This window comes from Arvicanthis niloticus, chromosome 2, assembly GCF_011762505.2.
Source record: "Arvicanthis niloticus isolate mArvNil1 chromosome 2, mArvNil1.pat.X, whole genome shotgun sequence".
Taxonomy (NCBI): Eukaryota; Metazoa; Chordata; class Mammalia; order Rodentia; family Muridae; genus Arvicanthis; species Arvicanthis niloticus.
Genome location: NC_047659.1, coordinates 132,248,169 through 132,274,362, shown reverse-complemented (window position 1 = coordinate 132,274,362; position 26,194 = coordinate 132,248,169). Strand labels below are relative to the sequence as shown.

Sequence of the window (26,194 nt, the reverse complement as noted above, 5' to 3'; positions counted from 1 at the left end):
AAAAAGACACACATTTGGGTGTGTCTGCAAAGAGATTCCAGGTTTAAAAGAGCCACCCTAAATGCAGGGGGCAGCACCAGTGGAGAGCCCAGACTGCAGGAAAACCTGGTAGGCACCAGAAGCCTTTTTCCTCTGCTGGACAGCCTCACCCCTCTGTGCCTTCTCCAGCACAGACCACACACCAGTGTAGCTACTCTAAGTTGCCTCTTAGTCATACTGACAAAATAAGCCAGGGGCGAGGCAGGTGCAGCTCAGTGAGAATGAGGCTCAGACAAGGAGGCTGTAGGAGGCAGAGCAGGAGAGCAGAGCCTGTCTCCTGCATCCTTTGCAGAAGAGCAGGACAGTGTCTGGATTCTGGTGTGCTCAGTCCTGTCTCCAGTTGTTATCTCTTGTCCTGGTGGAGAGGATTTGCCTCAAGTCTCCCTTGCAACCAGGACTAAGTAGAGGCCTCCCATAGGTTCATCTAACCATCCAACCTAAGAGCACCCAGGCAGGCTACTGAAAACACTTCCCTTTTCAGGCTTGTAACTGATCAACAGCTATGGGCCATGCTCTACCCACTGATTCCAAAGGAGGTAACAGCCAGGGCAATTGCTGCCACCAACTCAGGATATAGAATCCAGGGACTAGGCAGCTTTCTGCACATTAGCCAGAGTTGAAAGGTCCGCCAGCTCTCTAATAATGGTCTTATGTATGTAAGGGCTGACTCAACTTAAGGCAGCTGCTCCTTGGAAGTCATAAGAACCACCCATGGCCCAAGCCAAGGATGGTATAACCCTGACACATTAAAGCAAAGATGACTGCACCATTCCAACAGATTCTCAGAACCCATCTTCATCCTCCTACCCAGCAGAGATACTCACTGGGCAATGCTGTACCCAAGAACAGAGGTGTACATGCCCATGTGTCAGGAGAAAGCCATCGAGGCACTTCAAGACTCAGAGGGCAGAGTCAGGGCTGCATAGGGAGAGTGGTATTTTATTGTGGAGACAGTGTACCAACAGGAGATGAGGAAAGGACCACACCCTAGCCACAGCCCCCATCCTAAGCAGGAGTCAGAGATGAGGCCAGGCTGGATGAGAGCCTGGGAGACCCTGACAGGGCTCCTTGTGGCAGTGGGTGGAGGATAGGCAGGCCCAGGAGTGGGACTTTGTTCTATTAGCACCAGGAACTTCCCAAAGAAAGTTCCCAAAGAAGTCACATGGTAAACCTGGAGAAAGAGTTTACCATGTGACTTCTGCCACCTGAGTAGTCTGAGAGGCTGGCAGAAGACTTCCTGAAGCTGGTCACATAATGTGACTTCAATGCATACCCTACCCCTGTAAACACGAGAGAGCTGGCTTTTGCCCTCCAAGCCCCTCAGGACAGAATGAGGGTCCGAGATGTGTGGTTGGACTTCAGGCGGCCCAGGAGCTGCCGGGCTTTCTCTTGCATGAAGAGCTGGTCTTTGGTGCCCCCACAGGCCACCGTCTTCCAGGCACGGGTCATCTGAGAGGAAGTGAGATGGTTAGCTCTGTACAAACTCAAGTGGTCCTGACCAGTAAGAGCAGACACGTCTCTAGGACCTCCCTCTCAATGCTGGAAGCCAGCCTGTGCTCCCTCTATTTTCTTGGCAGACCCAGGGAAGCCATGCCTCATCTTTGGGCTTCAACAGTAAAGCAAAGCAGGAGGCTGGGACAAGAAAAGGGGGGCAGATCCCCAGGAGCCAGCCAAGCAGATGAAGGCACTGGGATGCAAGGCCCAGGCCAGCTCTGTCAGGAATAGAGCAATAGGCAAACCTAACACAGATAATGACCTAGTGACAGATTAAGTCCAGGCCTCAGGAAGGAAATGAGGCTGGGGGCTCTCCAGTGAGGTCAGGAATGGCTTCCTGTAGGAAGTAGGTTTGGGCTAAGATTGTAAAAGTTAAAGTCAATGGGGCAGACAGCCACAGGAACTTGGCAGAAGTCAGGCCCTGGGGGTTAAAGGGCGGGCAATGGGACCTGTTTACTGCACTCACAGGGGCAGGGGCTGGAATGTGGCTCCTGGGCTTCTGGGCGGCTACAACCTTCTCAGGTTTGGCCTGTAGGAAACCCTGGTTGAGTAGGCTGTTATCCTCCTTGATACCTGACAAGGTGAAGCCAGAAGAGCCTAGGACGCCGCTTGTCTGAAATCAAAACCAAGTTAGTCACCACTATGCCACAAGATCTTTGCAAGAAGGAAAAAAAAAAAAAATAACAAAACCAATACCACCCGGTATCTTGGCACCGCCCTGGGCCCTGGGATCTGGAGCAGGATGTTCCTCTAAGCCTCAGTTCCCTTCCGGATACGGAAGTTTAGATAGATGAACTCCCTTAATCTTTTTGCTTAAAGGATTAAAGGAATATCTGTGAACTGCTCATTTCAGAGCCCAGCAATGCCGTAAGCACCAAGCGGGAGATGACATGGACCCATAAGCACTCCCTGCTGGCTCTGCTCAGTGGTTGCTGGCCTTCCTAAGGTCCCACCTGGGGCTGGGGCACAGGCTAACTACTTCCCACACCTAGCTCCACAGCGGAGCTCACGCCCACAGTGGGTGGATGAGGCCCTAGGCTCAACACCCAGTACTGCTTTTTAAAAAATAATACTTCAAGTAGAGATAGCTAAAGGTCTGAATGAAGGGAGCAAGTCCCCTACCTGGCAGGGTTCCCAGGACAAAAGCTCTTCTAGAAGGGCACAAGACATAGTCCTACTTGTAAGATCTGTTTACAATTCATATCCTTCGTTCATGCTCCCACCCGCAACCCCTCTCTACTGGTGTCAGGTCCAAAGGAAGGAAACTCCGATTCCCCAGACTCTAAAAGAGCTCATCCTGGACCAGGGAAGGATTTCTGGCCCTTAGATAAGAGCCGGCATTCCTGAGGAATTTGTGAAGCTTGTTCCCCTCTACAAAAGGAGTCTTTTTTCCTGTCCCTCTGGCTGAAGGGACAGATAGGCACAGTATCTATCAGTCTATGATGGCCTCCAGGCTCCCTCAGTATCTCAAGTACCTGTCACACATTCCAAAGATTTTCAAAGCATCCCTTTCCTCCTTATCTCCCCCCACCCCCGCCACTCCCACCTAAACTTTTCCAGCTCCCTCCTGGCAGCTCAAACTTCTCAGAGCCTGGCTATGCTCACCGGCTATGCTCACCATGGTTTCTCTCTCCTCTTCACCTGCTATTCTCCCCACACTCGCATAGCTAGAGGTCCTGACCATGTCTAGCCTGCTGTTCATGTTCAGTCTCTCTCTGCTCTGGACTCCAGACACCTCTCAGGGCTGTTCTCCTTCTCATATGTACTAAAAACCTTCCCTTTAAATCATATCACAGAACAGCCATGTCATCGGCTTAGTCAAGCCAGGCCACACACACACCCATCAGCTGCATCTGGGCTCTTAAAGGAAGTGTGACTTCTATGGTCAGAGCAAGGCTGACCTACAGACCAGACAGACAGACCCACTCTGGGTTATGCCTCAATCACAGGCTATGCTTGGGGGCACACATGGTTGACCCTCAGTGAGAAGGGTGGTGCTGGGGGCCCATAGCAGTCTAGCAATGTAACTCCTGCCAAATAAAACCTAGTAAAGACATCAGAACTGCTTCGTGAAGCTCAGGCTAGGTGTCCAGGCCCAGTGTCTCCCGCCAATCTTCCCAGCACTGCGCCAGCTGAAGAACCAGAACCCACTCCACCTTAAGTGTCTGTCTCTCCATTACTCCAAAGGCAGAAGGTTCCTGAAAACCTGAGGCCCCTCTCTGTCAGCCCCTTACCAAGGACAGAGCTTTGGGCAGGTTTCCATCTTCATCCATGATGTCAAGAGCCAGAGACTTCCGGACCTTCTTGATAGGGCTTCGTCGCAGCTGAGGATTGAGAAGGAAAACGACGGTCGGAGTCGGCAATCAGGTCCCCACGGCCAGCGCCTCAGTGGCCAGTCAGAGCCAGGAATTTTGAGAGTGGAACTTTCATGGCCTAGCTAGCAGCTCTTGCTCCAAGGATATGGGAAGATCAGGAGCCCTCGGCTATATTAGGTTCTGACCCAAGTGGACCTTACCCTGCCGGACACTGTGGGTCCTTCCCAGCCTCACTGCCTAGCTAGCTTTAACTACCATCCCTCCTTAGAGCAGTCTAGAATAAACCACAGAAACAAGGAGCGAGTCCAAGTGCCACTGTGGATAGAAGTGCTAGAGACCGTACAATGGGGAAGGAAGCCCACCTGAGTCTGGGATCTCCCTGGGCAGCCTGTAACTCAGGCCTCAGTGACTCACTGAACTGCTTTCAGGGCTGAGGCACTCAACTCTGCCTGCCTCCTGAAAGGACCCCTTGGGATCTGTCCCCGTCTCCTGCCTTTCCTCCCACAGGGAGGCAGCCAGCCATGAGGCTGCTGAGGTGTGCTGCATGTCTTTCTCCATCCACTGAGCAGTCATCATCTGACCACCACTGCACCAACCACACACAGCCAGGCTCACTTCAGGATGCGGTCACCATGCTGAATGAAGGGCTGCATCACTCAAAGTACAGGACTGAAGTGAGAAGCCAGGGTCCTTACTGGACTGAGCAGTCACTTAAGGCACTTCATGGGTCCTCCTGCCCTTGGGTCTGACTTACTGTGCAAACTACAAGGGCAGAAAGGTGAGGGTCTCAAGCCCCCAGCCACTTACCCCAGGCTTTCTCTTCTGCTTCTCGGGCCTCATGTCATCCTCAATAATGAGCTCGATGCCAGCCTCGGAACGGAGCACTTCCTTCAAGTCCTCCTCCAGGTGTGGCGTCTGGGGCTGTGGAGAGAGGTGAGGGTGAGCGCAGGAGGCCCACTCGGGCGGCAGGCTGTGTAGGTCCAAGAGAGGTAAGCAGTACTAGGCAAGCCAAGAGAGCCCACATGAAGATGAAGACCTAACATGCATTGCTCATAACCATGAACTCAGACAAATGGGGAAGACCTTAACCCCGAAGGCTCACCCGTTCACAAGAGCAACTTTGCACCCCCATAGTCCTGTACAGCAATTATCACGTCCACAGAGTAGAAAATTCAGGCTCACACCAAGACCCCGACCCAGACTATAGCAGTCATTAGAGTCCAGATTCTTGAGCCCAGCCTCCCACCAAGCCCTGGCTACTCAGTGTAGAGGTAGAAGCTTCCCTTGAACCCATGAATTTTGGACAGCGCCTTCTATGACCTTAACACTTGTGATGCCAAGGCGGAGGAATCAGCCCTGGGCAAGTTCAGGACAGTCTGGGTGTGCTGGTTAGCTTCGCATTAGCTTGATATACACTAGAGTCATCTGAGATGCTCCCAATGAGACTGGGCTGTAGGCAAATCTATGGGGTATCTTCCTGATTAGAGAATGGTGGGGGGGGGGGCAGTGTCGCCTGTGGCCCGCTTGGACAGGTGGTCCAGGAGTGTATAAGAAAGCAACTGAGTAAGCCAGGAGGAGCGAGTGACTATACAGAATTCCTCCATGGCCGCTGCATCAGTTCCTGCCTCCAGGCCCCTTCCCTGGGTTCCCTCAGTGATGGACTTTAACAACTGTAAGCTGTAATAAACCCAATCTTGCCGGGCGGTGGTGGCGCACGCCTTTAATCCCAGCACTTGGGAGGCAGAGGCAGGCGGATTTCTGAGTTCGAGGCCAGCCTGGTCTACAGAGTGAGTTCCAGGACAGCCAGGGCTATACAGAGAAACCCTGTCTCGAAAAGCCAAAAAAATAAAAAATAAAAAAATAAACCCAATCTTTCTTAGGTTGTTTTTGGTCACCACGTTTTTTGTTTTTGTTTTTGTTTTTTTAAATCAAAGCAACAGAAACCTAAGACACTAGGCTTCATGGACAAAAGCTACCTCAAAAAACCAAAGAACCTAAAGACACTGAAAGCCCATGCACCTCCTGTCTTTGTTCCACATTAACTGGAACACCAGGGTTTCTATTTCCATCGCTCAGGCTCAGGAGCTCCAGGGCCATGGTGACCCTGTCATACAAGGAGCCCCTGAGCATGAACTACAGCTACCAAGTAAGCATGACAGGAGATCTCCAACCTTCTAGTTCAGCAGAGAGCATCTCTGCTCCCAACAGAAAAGGGCAGCTAGTGCTTACAACTCTTGCCACATGTAAGCGTCCCTGAAAACCCCACTTAGCTGGAGCCAACCTCTGCTGAGTCCTCCCGTCCCTCTTCCCCACATTGTGAAGACTGGCTCATCTCCTTGCCTCAAGCATCCCAAGTGCTGGATTACATGCAAAGACCTCCAGACCTGGCTTCCAGACTTTTCTTTAAAAAAAAAAAAAGGGTCTCATGTTGGTTAGGCTAGCCTCAAACTTGGTAGGCAGCAGAGGATAACCTTGAACTTTTGATGTGCCTGCCTCCTCCACCAGTCAAGTACTGGTATGACCAGGCCTGTGTTATCATGCACGTCTTGACCCTTTTCTTTACAGTAAACTCTTTCATTAGCTTGTGTTTTAATGTCTACATCCCCTGTCCAAGACACCACTACCACAACTACCAGCCAGTGTCTGCCTGCCTGATGCTGAAGGGACTCAGGGAATGTAGATGAGGTGATGAGCAGATACTGTACCTTGCCAGGAGAACATAGAGAGCCCAGAGAGAAAGGGGCTCATCAACCCATGTTAGATGAATCTACCCCAGAGACTCCCAGCAACCATGCACATACCAGGGGCTTCAGTGGTCCGTACTTCTCCAGGGCATTCTTGAACGGGGTCGGCGTGTGAGGAGTGTTGTCCATGGAGTACTTCTGATCTGGGGTTACAAACCTGCCACGGGCCAGAGGCGTCGGCTCAGTGAAAGGACAGAGCAGACTCTCACTTTACAGGTCATGACCACTGCTCACCCAGACACTCTCTCCTACCCCACTGGTCCAACGGTGCCTGCCTTCCTGCACAAGTCTAAGTCAGGGGCCCAGAGGAAGGGCTATCCTCAAATAAAAGACAGGAAGAGGGGGGAGGAGATCAGGACAATAATGCAGAGGATGGTCCCAAAGTACAGACTTGGGACTTCCCAGAGATGGGCAGGCCTGGGAGGGCCACACCCTGTGTGCCCTCTCTACAGAACAGTGTTGGGTCTCTCAGATTTTCATGGTGGAGGCAGAGACATGGTACGAGCACGTTTGCCAGGGTCCCCGCTGGGTTCTCACTCCGTCCCTTCCCAACTCAAGAGCCATGGCTATACACAAGGGCTTGCTTCTTCTACCTCCAAGTTTTGGCGGTTCATCCCTTGGTTCCTTTCTGCATTTAAAGATAAAGTCAAAGGCTTCAACTTCTGGACAAAATGCAACAAGAACCAGATATACCCTCTCAGCAGCAGAAGAGACAGATGAACAGTCATATTGAGATAGGGGAACTGGGGAAAAGTGATCCTCAAGAAAAATGAGTCCATGGCTATTCCAGTTATCTATGTCCTAGCCACAAACCAGGGAGGGGCACCCAGGTGGAGCTTAGCAGACACGTGAGCTGCAGAGACAAAGGGCCCATCCCACACTGGAAACTAGAATGAGGCAGTGCCTGAGAGGAAGGGCGGGCCATCAGGTGATGTCATCTGCACAGCAGGCTCTTCAAAGTGCTCTCAACATACTACCCTGTGCAGTCGGATAAGGGAACCACCTGAAAAACTAGAGACAACACGTGACTCGGCGGCCCTTGGCTGCACTAGATGAGTGCTGTCCCTTCTTGAGATGGGGGTCACTATGCAGCTTTGGTCGGCCTGGAACTTGCTATGAAGATTGGGCTGGCCTTGAACTCAGAGGTTCAATTGGGATTAAAAGCACGTATCACCAAGCCCAACCTCCTTTAAAGGACCTGCTTCTAAATAACTGAGCTGCACCCACAAAACAAAATGTAAAATACAGAAATAGAAAAATCCAGCAGTACAATTGACAACACAGGCCTCTAGTCATGTGACTGGGCAGAAGGCCAGGCCTACTATACTGTGGCTCAGCATCCCCATCAAAGGGCTTACATGAAAAGTCCTGATTTTCATTTGAATGTAAGAACAGTAGTTCTCACAGAGACTGAGTAACTGCTAAGCAATGGGTTAATGAATTGTTTCTAAAGTCATCTTGTCCTTGTGCAATCCCTGAAACAGTGCCTCGGACAGGCTGCAGTGCTCCACAGCAAACCAATGAACAGGAGCACTGACAGCACCCTCATGGACCCAGTACTCTATCTGCCACCAGAGGAAGTGGGGACACTTGGACATCCCTCCTCACAGCAGGCTGAGGACAGACACACTGCTGTGCTTTAGGCTCCTGAGTCAGACGGAGCCCAGAGCACCCTGTGGTTCAAACCCGCCTGCCCCACACTTCATGCTTTTCCATGAAGGGAAAAGATCAGGATTCTTGTGGCAGTTTGAAGTTTCTGAGATCCAGGACTAACTATCAAGTTAAAAACTAAAACTGAAGACAAGGACGTTTAAGGCTCCTTTAGACAAGGGGGGGGGGATGGCAGCCACCCTCCAGGACCAGAGTGCTCTGTCATCCAGGATGGGCAGGCAGCCTCATAGCACTCACGATGGATATTTCTGGTGCAGGGGTGTCTTATCCCTGTGCAGGGGTGTGGTAACTACCACCTTTTGGCTGCACACTGGAGTGGACGTCAGTGAGGGGCTCTCCAGCTCCAAGGTATCCTGTTTGTTCCAGAAGTTCAGAAACTGCCAGGGAAGAGAGAGGACATGTGACATGGTGACCTCTGTAAGCACTCGTGAGGCCTCTGAGGAAGGAGAGACAGCTCCTTAGACACCCCTCCCTACGGCTGCTCGCTTTGTAAGGTCTCAACCCAGTCTTGTCCTGACCTGTTAGACACCAGCAAAGACTTCTTTCACAAACATGACTCAGCCCCTATGTCTTTCTGTTAGCATCCAGGGAGGCCTTTCAGCTTTCTCAATGCAAGCCACTACCCTACCCCTAAAAGTCCTTCTGGGTCCCTAGTTATCAACTTGATGGTGTTTACAGTCACCATGGGAACAAATCTCAGTGTGTCTGCAAGGATTTTTCTAGGTTCAGTTAAATGAAGTAGAATAACCCAACCTAATATGGGCAGTGCCTGTCCACAGGCTGGGTTCTTAAACTAAGGAGCAAGGAAGCCAAAGGAGACCTCATTCTCCCTCTTGGCCAGCTGTAGTGACTAGCTGCTTTCAGCTGCTGCCACTATGAGTTCCTTGCCCTGATGGACTATACCTTGGACCTGAATTCAGTCGCTTCTACAAGTGACTACTGATGTTAGGCAGCCCTGCTCCCAGCCCCACAGCCCCTTCCTTCTTCATGTGACCACTCAACTGGATCCGCAGCCCAGAGTGTTAGCTCCAGGAGGGCAGGGCCAGCTCTGGTTTTGCTCACCACTGGCTTTGAGCACCGAGCACAGGGAGATAATCGGTGGACACCGATTATGTAGTGAGTACCTGTGCCAGGCCCTCGCTGGGCGCGAGATGTTTCTATACGGAAGCCAAGATAGGCAGAGGTGCCCACACACCTGGGAAGGAGAGAAGGGGAGGGTTTTGACAGGTGTGCTCTTCGGGGTGAGGCTGTTACAGGAGTCCAGGAAGGACAGGCTGGCACTGTTCTCTGTGACAGGCGACAGGGCCACACGCCGTTTCTTCTGTCGCTTGAGCACCGAGGGAGGTGTGCCAAAGCCTGAGCCCCCAAACTCAGTGCTCGGGGAAATGGGGATCAGCTCTCCCCTGCTGCTCCGGCTCAGGTCTGAAATAGTGTGGCCATCAAGGCGATACTCAGTTACGCTGGGCCCCGGTGTAGAGGCCTGGTGGGATGACAGTGCCTCCTGCTGCTGCTGCTGCTGTGATGTCTGGGGCTGCACTGGACTGCTGTTGACACTGCCATCTGCAGATGGTTCTTCAGGAAGATCAAATTTACTCAGGTCACACCAAGCATCAGGGTCCTGCCAGAAAGGGAGGTTAAAGGTCCTCCTAATACAGTAGAATGTAAGTGACCAGTGCCAGATTTGATCCCTTACCCACTTAGTCACTACAGTTAACTACTGTCTACATTCATTTCCTCAGTGTCCTAGGTAGTATACTGACACCTGAATGGGATGCTTGCCCATCAACAGCTTTACAGTCCCCATAGCAACCGGCTGGGAAAGCATGGCTTTGCTGGCTCATGTCAATTCATTACATGAATTTATGTGCTAGTGTAAGGAGTTGGGTCCTGAGGATGAATTCAGATGGCCAGGCTCGGTGGTGAGCACCTCACTAGCTCCTTTTTCCGCTCTCACATTAAGGAACCCACACTAAGCTCCTAAGAACAAATGGGAACCACACGCCCACTGTCTTTACCCAAAGCTCCCTGGAAACAGAAGGTCCCACTTTGATCCTGGAAATGCAGCCCTGAGTAGATCCAGAGCCCAGTTTGTGAGTTGTGGCTGTGGGGACTTGACGGAGCCAGGGGCCGTTTATTCCTAAAGAGCAGAAACTAGCTGGCAGCTGGCTGACCTCAGAGATCAGAGGTCTTGGAGACTGAAGGCTTCTTGGCGGTAGGAAGTATACCCTGCGGCAGAGCCTGGGGAGGAGGCTGGAGCAGATAGAGAGCAGGTTTGTGCATCTTTCCCTGATCTTCACCTTGGAAGACTTAGACACAGCGGACTCCTGGATGGTAAGGCCTAAAGCCAGGGGGTCACACCAAAGGTCACACCAAAAGGAGTGGCTCCACCCACAGGCTCTCAGGCAAAGTCATTGTTTAGCTATTTTCTCAGAAATGACACAGTCCCTCCTGGCAGAAAGTTACCGGAGCCACAAGGCCCCTCCCCAGGATCCTAAGTAAATAACTGCTGGTGAAAAATATTCTGCCCTGGGTGTGTTGGGCAGGAAGTTCCAGGGAGACCACCTTTTTGAATCTGTCACTCTTCTGGTCTGAGTCTTCCTGTGACCCACAATCCTGCAGGTATCTCCAAGGATTTCATTAGTCTGCCATGCTAGACCAGTGTGTAATTGCTTCTTTCATCTGACCCCAGTACCACTGATCTGGGGTTAGCAGGTACGTGTTTGTCTCCTCAGGAAAATCCACACTGGGAACACAACCCACAGCACCATGGCCTTGGCTGTGCAGCCAAACCCCCTTGTTGCTCCAGAGCAGCCGAGACTCCTGGCACTTCGGGGCTCCTCTCCAGGGAGACCTGACTATGTAATGCCAATTCAGCCCTTCTCTGGGAAGTCTTTCACCCACTCCATGCTGGAGGGGAAAGACTGCAATGACCTCACTGGTATCCCCAGCCTCCTCAGAGCTGGGCAGCCCCCATCATTCAGTAAACCCTAGGAGGATGGGGAAGGGGCGCAGTTCACAAGAGAAGTGTTACTTGCTGTATACCTGCTGGGATCAACATACCGACTCGATCAAGTCCAGAGCTTCAGAGAGGCTGGACCCCACAGCCGGGATGAGGAGGTTTGCCGCCTCTACCACCCATTTGTAAGGCAGGCTTGTTTCTGGGGAGGAACCCTCCTGGTATTCACGCTTGAAGGATTCTGGGGGCTCTGGGGTGTGCACTTCTCCCAGGTCAGCGGGGACAGGCTCACACCCAGGCTCCGTGTAAGTAGCAGCTAGGGCAGCCTCCTCCTCACTGCTCTCCTCCTCCTTCACAGTAGAGGGCGCCAACGGCCAGCTGCTCATGAGACTTCCCTGTCAGATGCAAGGGCACACCATATATTTTTGTTGAAATATTGACGTGCTTCAGTTTGTAGCTAAAGACACAAACCCCAACTCAAACATCAAAGAAACTCATATGAACAGAAATTGAGAGACATTCCAACTGTACTGAACTTAAAAACATTAGTATCATGACAGGGACTAATGAGACTCATGCATAAACGACACTGTCATTAACAAAATGGAACAGACTATAGATGAGGCAGAGGCCCTGGAACCATGCTGGGCACAGCCCTTGTCTACTGTCCCAGAACCTGGAAGGCCAAGGCAGGACGATTACCAGAAGTTACATGGTGAATTCCACAGCAGCATGGGCTAAAAGTGGCTCAGCAAGGCAAGGTGCTTGCAGCTGGGCTGATAACCTCAGTTTAAGAGAAAACAGACTGTCCTGACTTCCACACACTTTAAAAAAAAAAAAAGTCTTTTAAAGCAAGGACACAAAAACAAGTCGTTCTCTCCACAAGGTTCAGGATCAATGCATAAGTCCCTAATTTAGAAATAAACATGACTGCCCATATCGTAGAAAATACAAGCTGAAGCACGAAAAGGATTCTGGGTAGATGCTAATGTGAAAACATTACTTATGGTGGCGGTTAAGCAGTAGAAAGAGCGGAAATTCATATGGCAGGGGAGAACCAACTCCTATACACTGGCCTTAGTGGTGCATGCCTTTAAACTCACTACTTGGGAGGCAGTCTGAGGCCAGCCTAGCCTGCATAGCACATTCCAGGACAGACAGAGCTACATATCTCAAAAGACTCCTCACACACACACACACACACACACACACACACACACACACACACACACAAAGAAAGAAAGAAAGAAACTATAAGTCACCATGAACGAGCTGACCACCACATGGGCAGGTTGACAAGACAGTCACTGAGAGGACAGAGGCTGAGAACCCCTCCTCAACCAGTCCTCAGTTACCCATCATAACGCTCTCCTCTGCTAGTCTGTCACAAGGAAAGCTCTAGAAACGTGCCGGCCATACTCAGACCCCAGGGCAGAAATGGGTGAGTGGCTCTGAGGAAGTTCTTGGGGAGACAGGGTCACATGACCAGAAACTAAAACAAACCATCCCCTCTGGAATAGAGGCTGAGATTGAGCCCCAAGGCTGCCCACTCACCTGGCCTTCCACCGGCTGGACACGCTGGTGCTGATCCTTGTCCTCAAGTTCCAAGAGCAAGTAGACGGGCTTGCAGTCTCTGGACTCGTTTGGGAAACCTCCCGTGTCTACTTTCCTTTTGATGGTGGAGTTCCAGTGATTCTTCACAGCATTGTCCGTCCTGTGGGGAGAAACCCGGGGCCTCTGACACGCAGCTTCTCCCGCCCCACTGCAGCTCATCCCCACATCTGTAAGCGAAGGCTGTAAGGCATTGTCCAGCTCTACAATGCTTTATGTCTCGCTGTTTCTAACCCTTGATGGTTTAGTGAATTTCCTCCTATCTCCATGAAATAAGCAAGTGTGGAACTCAAGGCAGGACTAGAGTGAGAGCTGGACTGATCCAGAGTGCTTGTCTGGAGAAAGCACTGAGAAATGCCGGACAGCTGGTGGGTCTGACAACAAGGGGCACCCAAGGCTTCGGCCAGAGCCCAGCAGCTGTGGGAAAGGAAGGTGGAGGGATGGCTCAGGACGCCAAGCAACCAAGGTGTCGACAGCAGGAGGTGAGGCTACTGACATGCTCAAGGCCAATCAAGCCCCACAGACAGGGTTCTGAATTCCCAACCAAGCATCAAGGGAGGCCCCCAAAGATCACACACTGGGGTTTACCCCATGAAAACAGGCATCTCAGACTCAGGTGACACTTAGCATCTGCTTTCCTCTCTACTCTCCTCCCAGGACCACACTGCAACAACAAAGGAAAGACTGGAAACAAAACAAGAGAGCAAAGGCATAGTAAGAGCAAGAACATTGGGAAGAGGCAGCACTGAGATTGTAGAAGTTACCAGAAGATGGAAACAGTCTGGCAGCAACAGCCAGCCCAGGGGACTAAGAGTTCAAGCCAAATTGACCTTACAGGAGGATTCTAGTTAAGAACCAAGTCATCCCAAGGCTCCTCCCAGAACTCCAGGAGCCCCAGGATTGGAGTGAGGGGCACAGGTAAAGCAAGCACAGCAGCGGTCCAGCCTCTAGCTCCTGACCCTCACCTCCAGACAGGGTTCCTCTTTAGAAAGAAATAACCCAGTAACCGTGGCCACAACACAGGTCAGAAGCTGGGGTTCCATGGAAAGCTGTACCCTGGAGGTGAGATCCCCAGACCCCTTCTACCTACCCTGGGGGTCCAGCAACAGTGCTCTGAAAAGAATTATCTATCTGCCTCTGGGGAAATGATTAACTCCAGAGAAAAGGTATTAGCTCTTGGAATGTCCTCCCAGAGGGCCTGTGGACACCAAACAAGCGCAGTAAAGGCTCAATCAGTGTGCATGGTTCCAAACCAGGTTCCCCGACTGCCTCCTAACTGCAAAGGGGCATCCGCAGATCAGCATTCCTTCAAAGCAAACCTCCGGAATTAACCAATAGGGATGGGTTAGCAAAGAGAAAAACACACAGCCAGTGGTTCTCAACAGCCTAATGCTGCGGTGACCCCAACCATGAAATCACTGTCATTGCTACTTCCTAACTGTAGTCTTGCTACTGTTGTAAAATGTAGTGTAAATATCTGCCTGTTTGTCATTTGACCTTCAAAAGGGATCATGACCCAGAGGCTTGGAAGCACTGCACCAGACAAACATACAGACACAGAAGGTCTTTTGGTCGTTTTAGCAGTTGCAAACATACATTAGGAACTTGGTCTGAAAAGGAGAATTTAGAAAACAAAACTTTAGTCAAAATAATTTCCAAAGGATTGGAAGGATAAAAAAACAAAACAAAAATACAAAAAACAAGAAACTTCCAAGGAAGTGAAATCAAAGAGGGAACAGGAAAATATGAAGACATCACAACGCTCTCAATATTCTGAACAAAAACTATTTTCAAGCCCTACAGCTACAGAAATTATCTATTAAATGGGAGACAAAATTGAGGACTGAGCTCAGGACACTAATGAAGGGTGTGTTCCACTAAAACAAGGAATGAACAGAAAAAGAAATGGGTGGGGGAGGATTCATTCTAACAGTGAGAGACAAAACTTAGCCACAGGGCAGCAGTCACAACACAAAGATCAGGTGCTCCACCTACATGCATTATCTAGGGAGCAAACACACAAGGATCCCTGGAAGTGAGTTGTTACAGAGGGCTGCTAGTCACCCTGTGGCTGCTGGGAACTGATCCTGAGCAGAAGTTACGCTGAGTTCTCCCACCCTGTTTCTCTCCTCCCAACCCCCAACCCCATTTTTCAAGAGGGTTTCTCTGTGTAGCCCTGGCTACCTGGGAACTCAGTCTGCAGACCAAGCTGGCCTCGAACTCAGAAATCCGCCTGCCTCTGCCTCCCAATGCTGGGATTAAAGGCGTGTACCACCAGGGCCCAGCTGCTTTTACCCTTCTTAATAAGCTCTTTCTATTCCATCACTAACTTAAAAGGGCATGGCTTTCTCTCCATCTCCTGGTGGGTGCTGGAATTTCTACCTACCCTGAACTATGTTTTTCTCTTAAACTTCAATAAAATTGTATTTAAAAAAAACAAAAACAAAAAACAAAACTGAAGGAAGAAACTTAGAAAGAACAAAAGTCAGATAAGAAGGAGGTAAACTCAGAGACAACACTAGTAAATGAGTTCTGTGTCTGAGGCAATGGTGTAAGTTCTGCTGTCCTAACTAACTACTAGGGTCATTCATGGGTTATAATAATATCCTAGTTGGCTTTCTTTTTGCCCAAGACAAGGGTCTCTCTGTGTAGCCCTGGCTGTCCTGGAACTCTCTATATAGACCAGGCTGGCCTTGAACTCAGAGATCCCTTGCCTCTGCATTTCTATGAGATCAAGGCCAGCCTAGTTACAGGATAGCTATGACCATGTAAAGATCTTGTCTCCAAAATAGTTTGCTAACTTTGAGTGTGCAAGTGAGCTAAGAACCAGCCAGCAAGCAGGGTCCCCACCTTGGTTCTAGTTTCAAGTTCTTGCTTTATCCATGAATGATTAACTGTGACCCGGAGTGCAAGCCAAGTAAACCCTTCCCTCCCCAACATGCTTCAGGCGAAGTGTTTTATCACAACAACAGAAAGGAAACTAGAACAGGAGGATATAATGTGGGCACGGGAGGTAAGGAGGGCCAGAGTCCCAGGAAGCTAAACCCTCCACAGCTGAAACCAAGATGGAAACCATCACAGTGGGTGAGAAGACCAATGGCCCAGAAGCAGCTAACAGCAGCATCTGTTCTTCCAGAGGATCTTGATTTGATTCCCAGCACCCACAGACCAGCTCACAACTCTAATTCTAGTCCCAGGGCATCCAATACCCTCTTCTGGCCTCCTCAGGCATGCACATGGTACAGACACACAGGCAAAAGCATTCATACACAAAAAATAACATTAAATAGAGTGTTCTTAAAAACACAACATATCATTCACAAATACAGAGACTGGCCAGGCGTGGTAGTATATACACACCCACATTAACATCACTTGTGAAGCCAAGGTCACAAGTTCAAAGTTAGCCTGGGTTCATTCAACACCAGTACGGGACAGAAAGTGGTATTTCTATCATAGTCCCTCTAATAGGGTACAACCAGACTTCCTTCCTGATGCTGTCTCTTTAGACAGGTCATTCCTGGGGGCCCACTTCCTTTTAAGGTAGTGTCTCTAGAAGACCTAGCTGGTTGAATGCTAAAGACCTTAGGGGGGCTGATCACAGTACTCTGAGACACTCCTTTATCCCAAGTATGGGCCTCACCTCCTGGAGCAGCACCCTGGTGCACCTACCTACCAGGAGATAACTCACCTCCCTGGCAGCATCTTGGCGATCTCAGCCCAGCGGTTACCCAGCACTTTATGGGCCTCACAGATTATTCGATCTTCCTCCTCGGTCCAGCAGGACTTTTTCACCTCAGGGTTGAGGTGGTTGTGCCAGCGCTCACGGCACTGCTTCCCCAGCCGGCCCTTCAGGTGCTTGGCAATCAGCGTCCACTGTTTGGTGCCGTACTTCTTGACCAGCTCAATGACCTTAAAGAGAACATCAGTAAAGGACCAGCCCTCATCGCCTTCACTCAAACATCTAGATATTATATCTGTGTGGGTCTCACTTTGCAGGAGTTTACAGAGCTCTAAGTCTATGAGAGATCAGCCCCAACCATACATAGGACATAATATGTCAAATCAGGAGTGGACAGCCTAAAGTCATGGCTAACCAGAACTGGATTTCAGTCTTCAACAACCGCCTAAGAAGGCTGCCTTGCTCAGGACACAAACCGTAACCACCACCAGTTGTAGCCACCAGCTAGGCCCTGCCTCAATTTTTGTTTGTTTTGGCTTTCCAGACAGGTTTTTCCCAGTAGCTGTCCTGGAACTCAGATCTGCCTGCCTCTGCCTCCTGAATTGGCCATCACCACGTGGCCCAGCTCCGCTCTTGATTTTTGACACACACATATTCTCATGTGCACACAGGCAAAACCAGGCAAGAGTAGATACTTACGGAAAAAGGAATTTTTGTGTAGAAATATTCTATTTCATTTCTGTATAGCTAAAGAAACACCAGAAAAGCAGCCCAGGGTCATCACAGTTTGGGGAATGTCAACCCCTCTCTGTGCCTTGATTTAGCCACCTATTACACAAATAACCTGCCTCACAGGACTACGGAAATATGGCATTGAGATGTCAAATGTGACAAGCTCCTGTGTATGAGAGATAAGCAGGAGTTTAAGGTGAGCTTTGGCTACAAGCAAGTCTGAGGCTAGCCCAAGCTACATTGAGACCCTGTTTCGAAAAGAAAAAAGTTCTAGAGAAAGGGATTAGAGGAGAGGTGTAGCTCAGAAGCAGAGAGCTTTGCCCACATGCAATAGGTTTCGGGAAGCATCCTAAAACCAGGTATCTGAGTTTTATGGTTGTGTGGTATAACCTTTATCATTGTGTCTATCACATTATCATAGCCTCAATAGCCGCTGCCACTGGCTAAGCAAGCCCCTTATGTGGACCACCCATTCATTACCTTTCCATGTTCTATGTGACAGGTACGGTTACCAGTTAAAAACTGGGTAGTTTCACCAGATGGTGGTGGCTCCTGGCACTTGGGAGGCAGTTCAAGGCCAGCCTGGTCTACAGAGTGTATTACAGGACAGCCAAAGCTACAGAGAAACTATCTCAAACACGCGCACACACACACACACACACACCAACAACAAACAGCTGTCTGGATAATCTATGGGGCGAGGTAGCTACTCAGCCCGGCACTTAGAAGGCTGGGGTTTGAGGAGCACTCTGAGCTCTAGGTCAGCTTATGCTATAGCATGAGTATGAGACCAGCCAAGATACAAAGCTGGCCTCTCTTACAACACAAATACATAGGCACACAAGTCCTGAAGACACTGGGTGTACAGGATGTTCAGACTCACTGCAAGCCACTGTGCACGCAGCCCCTCTGCCAGCACTTACCTTCTGATCCTCCTCTTTGGTCCATGGTCCCTTAACGAGGTCTGGATTCAAAACCCTTAGCCACCGGTACTGACACTGCTGGTCTGTGCGGTTCTAGAACAGGAACAGAAAGAATGCTAAGACCAGAAGATTGCACTCTGGTTGAGCCCTGAGCTCAGGGGGCAGGGGACACCTTAGGTAGCTGTGCCCTGTGCCATTCGCCCACTACACACCAGAGACCGACACACTAGAACATGGGTACAGGATTTCTGCTTCACTTTAAAGGATGGACTCAGGCCCTGTGGAAAGGGGCCTCCCATCCTCTGAAGCTAGTACATGTGTGGGATGCACTATCTCAGTCTATGAAAGCTTTGTGGAAATAGTTATCCCTCCTTTCTTCATGGAAAGAACTCTTCAGTCTTTAAAGAGTTCAGGTTACAAGGAAGAAAGGCAGAAGGGCAGAAAGAAGAAGATGACTCGGCCCAAGATGCCTATGGAACTTCTGGCAGTCAATGGCAGCCTTGTACACTCTCGCCTTTCTAATTGTCTTGCAGTCCTGGGGAGGGTGTGTAGAAGGGTGCTCTCATCTACAGGGAGCTTTGAATGTTAGTGTAGTGGCACTACAACCCATGTAGGAGCCTCTGCTCAGAGGAAGCTTCCCCTTGGTTCAAGTTTAGAGCCCAGAAAGTATCCGCTGCTCCTGACTTGCAGAAAGAAAAGCAAGCTGCCTTTGGGCCTTGGACTAAGGACTTGCTAAGGCAACTACCTACCTGAGATTGGCTCCCTGGGTGCTTTCTTGTTTTGTTTGGTTTTCTTTTTGGTTTTTCAAAACAGGGTTTTGTTGAGGTTTGGGCTATTGCTGTATATTGCAATGCTAAATTCTATAGGAAGCTCAAGGCCTAAGAGTGGCTTCTGTTTACAAACTTTTGTTGTGCAAACCTTGTTCCTTGATTCACAACTACTGGTTAAATAAAATTGGCTGGAGTCAACTACTTACTGGAGGGACTAGAGGTAGGTGGGTTTGGAGTGACCTGATTAGAGGAGAGATCAGGGGGAAAGGGAGAGGGAGGAGGGAGGAAAGAGGAAGAGAGGGAAGGAGAAAGGGAAGACAGGGGTAAAGGAGGGGGAGGGAGAGGAAGAAGAGGGGGAAGAGGAGGGAAAAAGAAGCCTCTATGAGCGGAAAGGAACCATGAGCACATGGCCAGAAGAAAAAAGTATCTGGGGCCCACCACTGGGGAGGTAGCCAGGCCAGCAGTTAGAAGAGTAGATTAGGGGTTATCCCCCAGTAATTGTCAAAGCCAAATAAAATAATCATGGTCTGAGTCTGGTTTAATTGTAAGCTAGTTAGGAGGAATAAAACATAAATTGGTTTGACTATAAGATTTCTCTGCATAGTCCTGGCTGTCTTGCAACTCACTCTACAGACCAGGTTAGCTTAGAACTCAGAGATCTACCTGCCTCTGCCTCCCCAAGTGCCAAGTTTAAAGGCATGTGCAGGAAGCCTGGCCTCCCAGCCTCACCTCACCTATGTATGCTGTCTAAGCTTTCTAGATTCAGCTCACAAGGGACCACCCAGACCCTCACCCTGGGGGAGGGGAAGTACTCACAGGAAAGTGACTGGCCAGGAACTTCCAGTCTTGCTGTCCAAACTGCCTCACCAGGGCCCTCAATTGCTCATCCTGCCAATGTGAAGAAAGACACCGGGCTTGGCTTAGCTCACAAGTGTGGAAGGTCTTAGAGATGCCATGAAAACAGCCTAACAGCCATATTCAAACATGACTCAGGAACTGGGTGCTTACTAAGTGCAAGGTGTTAGTCACAGTAGCAGGCAGCCACAACACCACTGGAAGGGAGGCAGATGCCAATCAAAGCCCCAGGCAAACAGAAATAGAGCCACTCTGTGCTGGAGGATATGTAGGGAGCTATGGTGAAGCCTCTTCAGGCAGTCAGGCAGTTTAAAAAAAAAAAAAAAAAAAAAAAGATAGCTTAACTGGGGAGAAGGGAGGGAAGAGGATATGGCTGGTGAGGATGATGCTGATAGGCCAGTAGGTTTGATTCAGAACTCTATCAGGAAGAGGCACTTAGGATCAAGGTTCAATGTCCTTGTAACAAAGTATCTAAAAGCAGCCACAGAGTGGGAAAGTTTCAGAAAATGACAGCCAAGCAAGGGGGCTCCATCTTTTCCTCTGCAGTGGAGACAGAGGCTATCCTAAAGTATACAACTAGCTAACATTCCAGTGCACCCTGGGACACAAGAGATCCACTTCAAATCAAAACAACCAAACCCCACAAAGAGGCGGCTGGAGCACTTGCCTAGTGTGCACTGTGCATTATCTCCCGAACCTACTTCAGGGAAAATAAGAAACTCAAGATCGGGGCTGGAGAGATGGCTCAGTGGTTAAGAGCACTGACTATTCTTCCAGAGGCACAGAGTTCAAGTCCCACAACCACATGGTGGCTCACAGCCATCTGTAATGGAGACCCTCTTCTGGTGTGTCTGAAGACAGAGACAGTGTACTCATATACATACAATAAATAAATCTTAAAAAAAAAAAAAAAAGAAAGAAAGAAACTCAAGATCAGCCTCCGCTGCATAACAATAGGCCTGCCCAGCATACACGGGAAACCCATCTCAAAACAAAAAGACCCAAAGAGATTGTTGAGTGGATAAAGGTACTTGCTAAGCCTGACAATCCGAATTCAAGCCCTAGAACCCAAATGGGAGAAAACCAACCCCCCCAAAGTTGTCCCAATGCATTGGCACGCGTACGCGCGCGAGCGCTCGCGCGAACACACACACACACGTAATAAAAACAAAGACAAACTTGTGGCACACACCAGCCCTCTCTCACCCAAAAATAATACATAAAGTTAATTAAAAGGGGCTGGAGAGGTGGCTCAGTGGTTAGGAGCACTGGCCACTCCCTCACAAGCTCAGTTCCCAGCACCCACAATGCAGCTTACAAACATCTGTAAATCCAATTCCAGATGACCCGGCCTCTTGTTCTGGCCTCTCCTAACAGCAGGCACACAAGTGGTGCACCTACATACATGCAGGCAAAAATACCCACGCATATAAAATATTAAAACTATTTTGCTTTAAATCTTTAAAAAAGTAACTTAAAAAAAAAAACCAAACAAGGATGCAGATTAGCTTCCTTGCAGCCAACAGTACTTGGTCAAATGCCTCCATCCCCCACCATGCTTAAATTTAATCTCCTCTGTGCAGCATGAGATATTCCAAGAAGGGTTGGAGGTGTTTTAAATCACAGTCTTTGCCCTCAGTATAAATTATCAACACATGGATCAATGGGTTAGCATCTTGAGAATACGTCTGTTACTTAAGCCAGTTGGGCACTGCCTCTTGTGTACCCCTCTTTCAGCCCAAGGTTCCACACTGCCTGGGAACACAGTCCCCATTGGTAAGAATGCCTTCCAATTAGATGAATAAATCTGTATTTTTGATAAGCTACCTAGTCTCTGAAATTAGGCTATAAGAGCAGAAAGCACACTAAGAGAGAGGGCAGGAGGCATATAAAGAAACTGAAGTCCCAAGGCCTGAGGACTAACTAACTCCCAATCCTCAGATCTCTGAGGAGAAGTAGATGGCCCATTAGGGACATCAGATGCACAGCTGGCTGACCAGCTTGCCCACCCTTCCCTGCGCCCCCCCCCCCCCCCCCCGTTTTTTCCCCTCCTCCCAGATCCCATGGAGCAGCCGCCCGCTGTGAGGCTCACCTCCTCGTGGGTCCATTTGACCTTACACTTGTTGTCTCTCTGCTCCAGGAGGTCCGAGTCCGTGTCCTGGTGGTATAACTCATCCAGCTCCTCGCTGTGGAAGCAAGTGAAAGGTCACCACAGTATGTTTACACATTTACCTGGATGGTAGCGTGTGGCCCGGGGTGTGTGTGTGTGGTGGGGGGAGGTCAACTCTAGGGAGGTTTGAGGAGGCAGGCATTTCTACAAATGTAGGTACAGGCTGGGTATGGCAGCCCATACTGCTAATCCAGCATGCAAGTGGCAGAAAGTAAGGGTTCAAGGTCATCCTAACTACACAATCAATTCAAGCGCAGACAAGCCCTGTCTCAAAAAGCCAAAAAAAATACAGGTAGAATTTTACCTTCTGTTTTTGTTTCTTTTTTGAGAGTCTATGTAGTTATCTCTCTCCTGGCTGTCCCAGAACTTGCTGTGTAGTCCTGGCTGGCCCCAAACTCAGATCTTACTGCCAAGTGCTGGCACTAAAGGCATGCCCCATCATGCCCAGCCTCTGCCTTCTGTTTTCTCCCCCAGTGAAATGGGTTTATGGGATTTAAAAATCACATTTATTTATTGGTATGTCTGTATGTGTGCTTTACCTTTACCTGCTGAGCCATCTGCCCTGCTGAAGCGTGTGTGTGTGTGTGTGTGTGTGTGTGTGTGTGTGTGTGTGTTTATATTTGTTGAGGCAGAGTCTTGTTATGAAGGCTGGCCTTAAAAATCAAGGTAATTCTACTTTAATCTCTACAACTATACATTGCAATTATAAATTTAGGCCACCACGCCTGGCTCTATTTTCCTTCTCCTCACTTTATTTTTGAGATAAAATTGCCCAGCATGCACAGAGCCCTGGCTTCTAACCTCTACCTCAACACAAATACAAAACCCAAACACTTCACAAAGACTGTGGCATTCGGCTGGGGGGCTGGGCCATATTTGAATAGACCTACAACCGGAAGAAGACTCTGGAGGCTGGGACAGATCCACTGCAAATTCAAGGCCAGCATGAGACAGATACAGGCCTATATCAAAACAGACGAAAAGTGATATTCAAAGCCATATTCTCACTTCTTTTTTCTCAATAATAAACTTACACTGGGCATTAGTTTTGGTTTTTTTTTTTTTTTTTTTTAAAAAAGACTTATGTGTACGAGTGTTCTGCCCGCATGTATATCTGTGCACCACATCTATGCCTGGTGTGCGCAGACTTAGAATAGGGGCCTGATCCCCTAGAACTGGAGTTCCAGATGACTTTAAGCCAGTGGGTGGGTCCTGGGTAGTGAACCTGCACTAAGTGTTCTCTTAACCTGAGGCATCTCCAGTCCTTGGCATTGGATGTTTTAAAGATAACTCCTCACCTACACGTGGGCACAATTCATGGAGAGCAAAAAAACCTCAGAATACAATCATGTGAAGTCTAGAGGCTTTTAAAGAAACCAACGTAGACGTTTTTCGTTGCTTCTTTGTTTGTTTTTCCAAGACAGTTTCTCAGAATAGCCCTGGCTATCTTGGAACTTAATCCATAGACTCAGAGATCTACCTGCTTCTGTCTCCCTGCTGGGATTAATTAACAGATACTCCACTGCCACCTGGCTAACATGGAATACTTTAATGGTTTTGAGAAAGGAGATCACACTGTGAAGCTCTAAGAATGCTGGTTTAGGACTGGAGAGCTGGCTCCCCTAAGGAACACTCTGCTCTTGAGGACCCAAATTTAGCCTCCAGCACCCTTTCCCACAACCTCCCAGCTCCAGGAGGATCCAGGGACTCTGGCCTCTGTGAGAACCTACACCCAAGTACACATAACCACACACAAATTCGGAAGGAAGGAAGGAAGGAAGGAAGGAAGTAAGGAAGGAAGGAAGGAAGGGAGGGAGGGAGGGAGGGAGGGAAGGAAAACAACTAGTTATTCACAGAACTTGGCTAATCCTTCCCCAGGACTGCACTGGGTCACCTCTAGCAAATACTAAAAGTTAGTTAGTCATATATAACTGGGAAAAGCCAGAGATTTCCAAATGAGCATGACAGGCTACACTTGGTGCCCCTGGTGTCTGCACACCCCTCCCTGTCCCCCCTCACACTCCACACAGCCTCCCAGTCACTCCCACACACCTAAAGCACTTTAGAAAGCCAGGCCCTGCCCTCAGCCCCAACCTCTGGTCTTGACATCACCCACAAAGGTCAGCTCCACCTTCACATCCTGGAATTTGGCACGGAAAAGGCCTAAAGAAATATTTGCCCAGGGAAGGAGTGGATTTGTGAATGAATGAACACTTGCAAAGATGCTGCCTACTAAACAATTCTAGAAATCCTAACGAAAATAAAAAGAGGTTTCTAAACCTAGCAACACACGTCACAGGACCTGGAAAGCAGACTTGTTCTGTCACTGCTGACCCAATGCACTGCTGCCTACCAATGTAAAGCAGGGGACAAAATCTACTAAGTATTAACAGTTAAGTTTGCTTCTCCAAAACCCAGCACAAGGCCAAGGTTCTATTAAAGGCTCAGCCAATGTCCTAGGCAAAAATATTATCTGTGTAACAGAGCCCTGAGGTCTCAGTGCTGTGTGATGGCAACACTATTTTTTTTTTTTGGGGGGGGGGGTTCTCTGAGACCAGGTTTCTCTATATAGCCTTGGTTGCCCTGGAACTCGCTCTGTAAACGATGCTGTTCCTTGACTTCATATTCGCCTGCATGGTCACACTATTAAACAGATGGGAGTATCCATCATTCAATTGCCTTCTTGCACATTCTCAAAGGCTCCATTTAACAGATGTGAAAAGTGAGGCCGACAAAGATTATGCCACATCAAGCTCCACACGTTTACACCCTAGCCTCCCTAATAGCCATAGCATGAAAAAGCAGAGGCCAGTGTGTTGTTTAAAGGAAAGTCACACTTTTGTATATACACACACCCTTTTTCTTGCTCTTGTACGTTCTGGGCTATGCTCCAGGGAAAGGTGAGTCAGAGGCCAAGAGGGAAGTGGGCCACTGGGGTACAGGGAGTTAACACCATGTGGCAGTGAAAGGAGTGAGGCTCCTGAGGATGCAGGGGCACGGAGCCCACGCTTCACAAAAGGGTCCCTCCAATGAGCCTGGGGCTCTTGGGAGTGGTACTTCCAGATGCTCTTCCTGGCCACTGAACTGCCCTAGAAACTGGGGCATGGGAAACCACCCTGATCAGCGCTCACGGACCCAACCAATACCCACCCCAGCCACGAAGAACTCTACAAGTAAGCAAGCAGGCATCTCTGTTCCTTATCCTCATCCTAAGCCAAGTTCGGCCTTCTGAAGACATGGGTAAGGCGTTCTGAATTGGAAAGACCCAGAAGGAACACAGCAAAACCCAATTATCCCACGCCTGAGAAAGGCTGGAAAGCCCCGCGATTAGGCCCCGGATACACAGGTGTACCAAAGGTCCAGACTTGACCCAGCCACCTAACCTCTAGGGAACTAAGAGGGAAACCCAGTTCCTGCCTTTGGCCCAGCGGCTGCTGGCAGAGCGGTTTCGTTGCACACCATTTAGTCCAGCGTGGGACAGGAAGAGAGCTTCTGAAACCAAACCGAACCGGCCGCCGAATCCCCAGGAGACAACGAATCCCCCGTCTCACATCCCGCGGAGGGCCCAGGGCTTTGTGCTTCCCGGAATGCTAACAAGAAAGGACCGCCAGCAAATTCGAGCCACTCTTGAACGACTTAGTGTCTCCCAGACTTCTGCCTTCCGCTCGCTGCGACAAGGGGAGACATTCTCCCTACCCAGTAATAGGCCTCTAGTTGACACCGCCGGCAAGAGCCTTCTTTCCCCACCCTGCAATTAGGCGGGAGACGATGGACCTCACCCAGGGCCGGGACCGGGTCTAGAGGGGGAACCCGCGCTTTCAGGCTCCCGGGCCCAGGAGGCCCTGGAACCGAGCGAGGGGTCCCTAGAGCCTCTTAACGTGGCGCGCGCCCCTGCATCGGACGGCGCAGGGTGCATTTCTCCCGGGGGGGCCCCATCTCACATTTGTTGACCCAAGGAGAAGGGCGAGAAACCCCGCGCGCCCCAGCCTCTCACCAGCGCGTCCGCCGAGACATCCCCCCGGCCCGGACCCCGCCGCGCCTTTACGCCCGCCGGCCGAGCCCGGAGCGGGAGCCGGGCCGGGGTCAGGACTCAAGGTGCTCCGGCCGCCCCGGGCCCCAGGCGGTGCTCTGAGGCGTCAGCGAGTCTGCAGGTCCTGTCGCACGTTCCCAGGAACTGCAGCTGCCTAGGGAGCGCACTGAACCACTTTCCTATCTCCCGCCAAGTGCGTCGG

The 26,194-nt window shown here is 49.9% G+C and overlaps 1 protein-coding gene across 1 annotated transcript; it reads right to left on the bottom strand.

Moving 5' to 3' along the window:
* Positions 1–962: 962 nt before the first annotated feature.
* Positions 963–26,194, bottom strand: Mybl2 (MYB proto-oncogene like 2). Its single transcript, XM_076930182.1, has 14 exons — positions 25,957–26,194; positions 21,885–21,978; positions 19,754–19,825; positions 18,168–18,260; positions 16,522–16,742; positions 12,774–12,933; positions 11,324–11,614; positions 9,459–9,881; positions 8,501–8,640; positions 6,650–6,749; positions 4,656–4,769; positions 3,768–3,857; positions 2,000–2,146; positions 963–1,488 (listed from the first exon to the last, which is right to left on the bottom strand). Exons 1-14 carry the CDS (start codon positions 25,974–25,976, stop codon positions 1,360–1,362), a joined length of 2,094 nt encoding a protein of 697 aa, XP_076786297.1. The 5' UTR covers positions 25,977–26,194; the 3' UTR covers positions 963–1,359.

Coding starts and splice junctions, on each gene's coding strand:
- Mybl2 (XM_076930182.1), bottom strand. CDS start 25,976: ATGTCTCGGCGGACGCGCTG. Junction 11,615..12,773: donor TCCAGCCGGTGGAAGGCCAG/GTGAGTGGGCAG, acceptor TGCATCTGACAG/GGAAGTCTCATGAGCAGCTG. Junction 2,147..3,767: donor TGCCCAAAGCTCTGTCCTTG/GTAAGGGGCTGA, acceptor TTTTGATTTCAG/ACAAGCGGCGTCCTAGGCTC.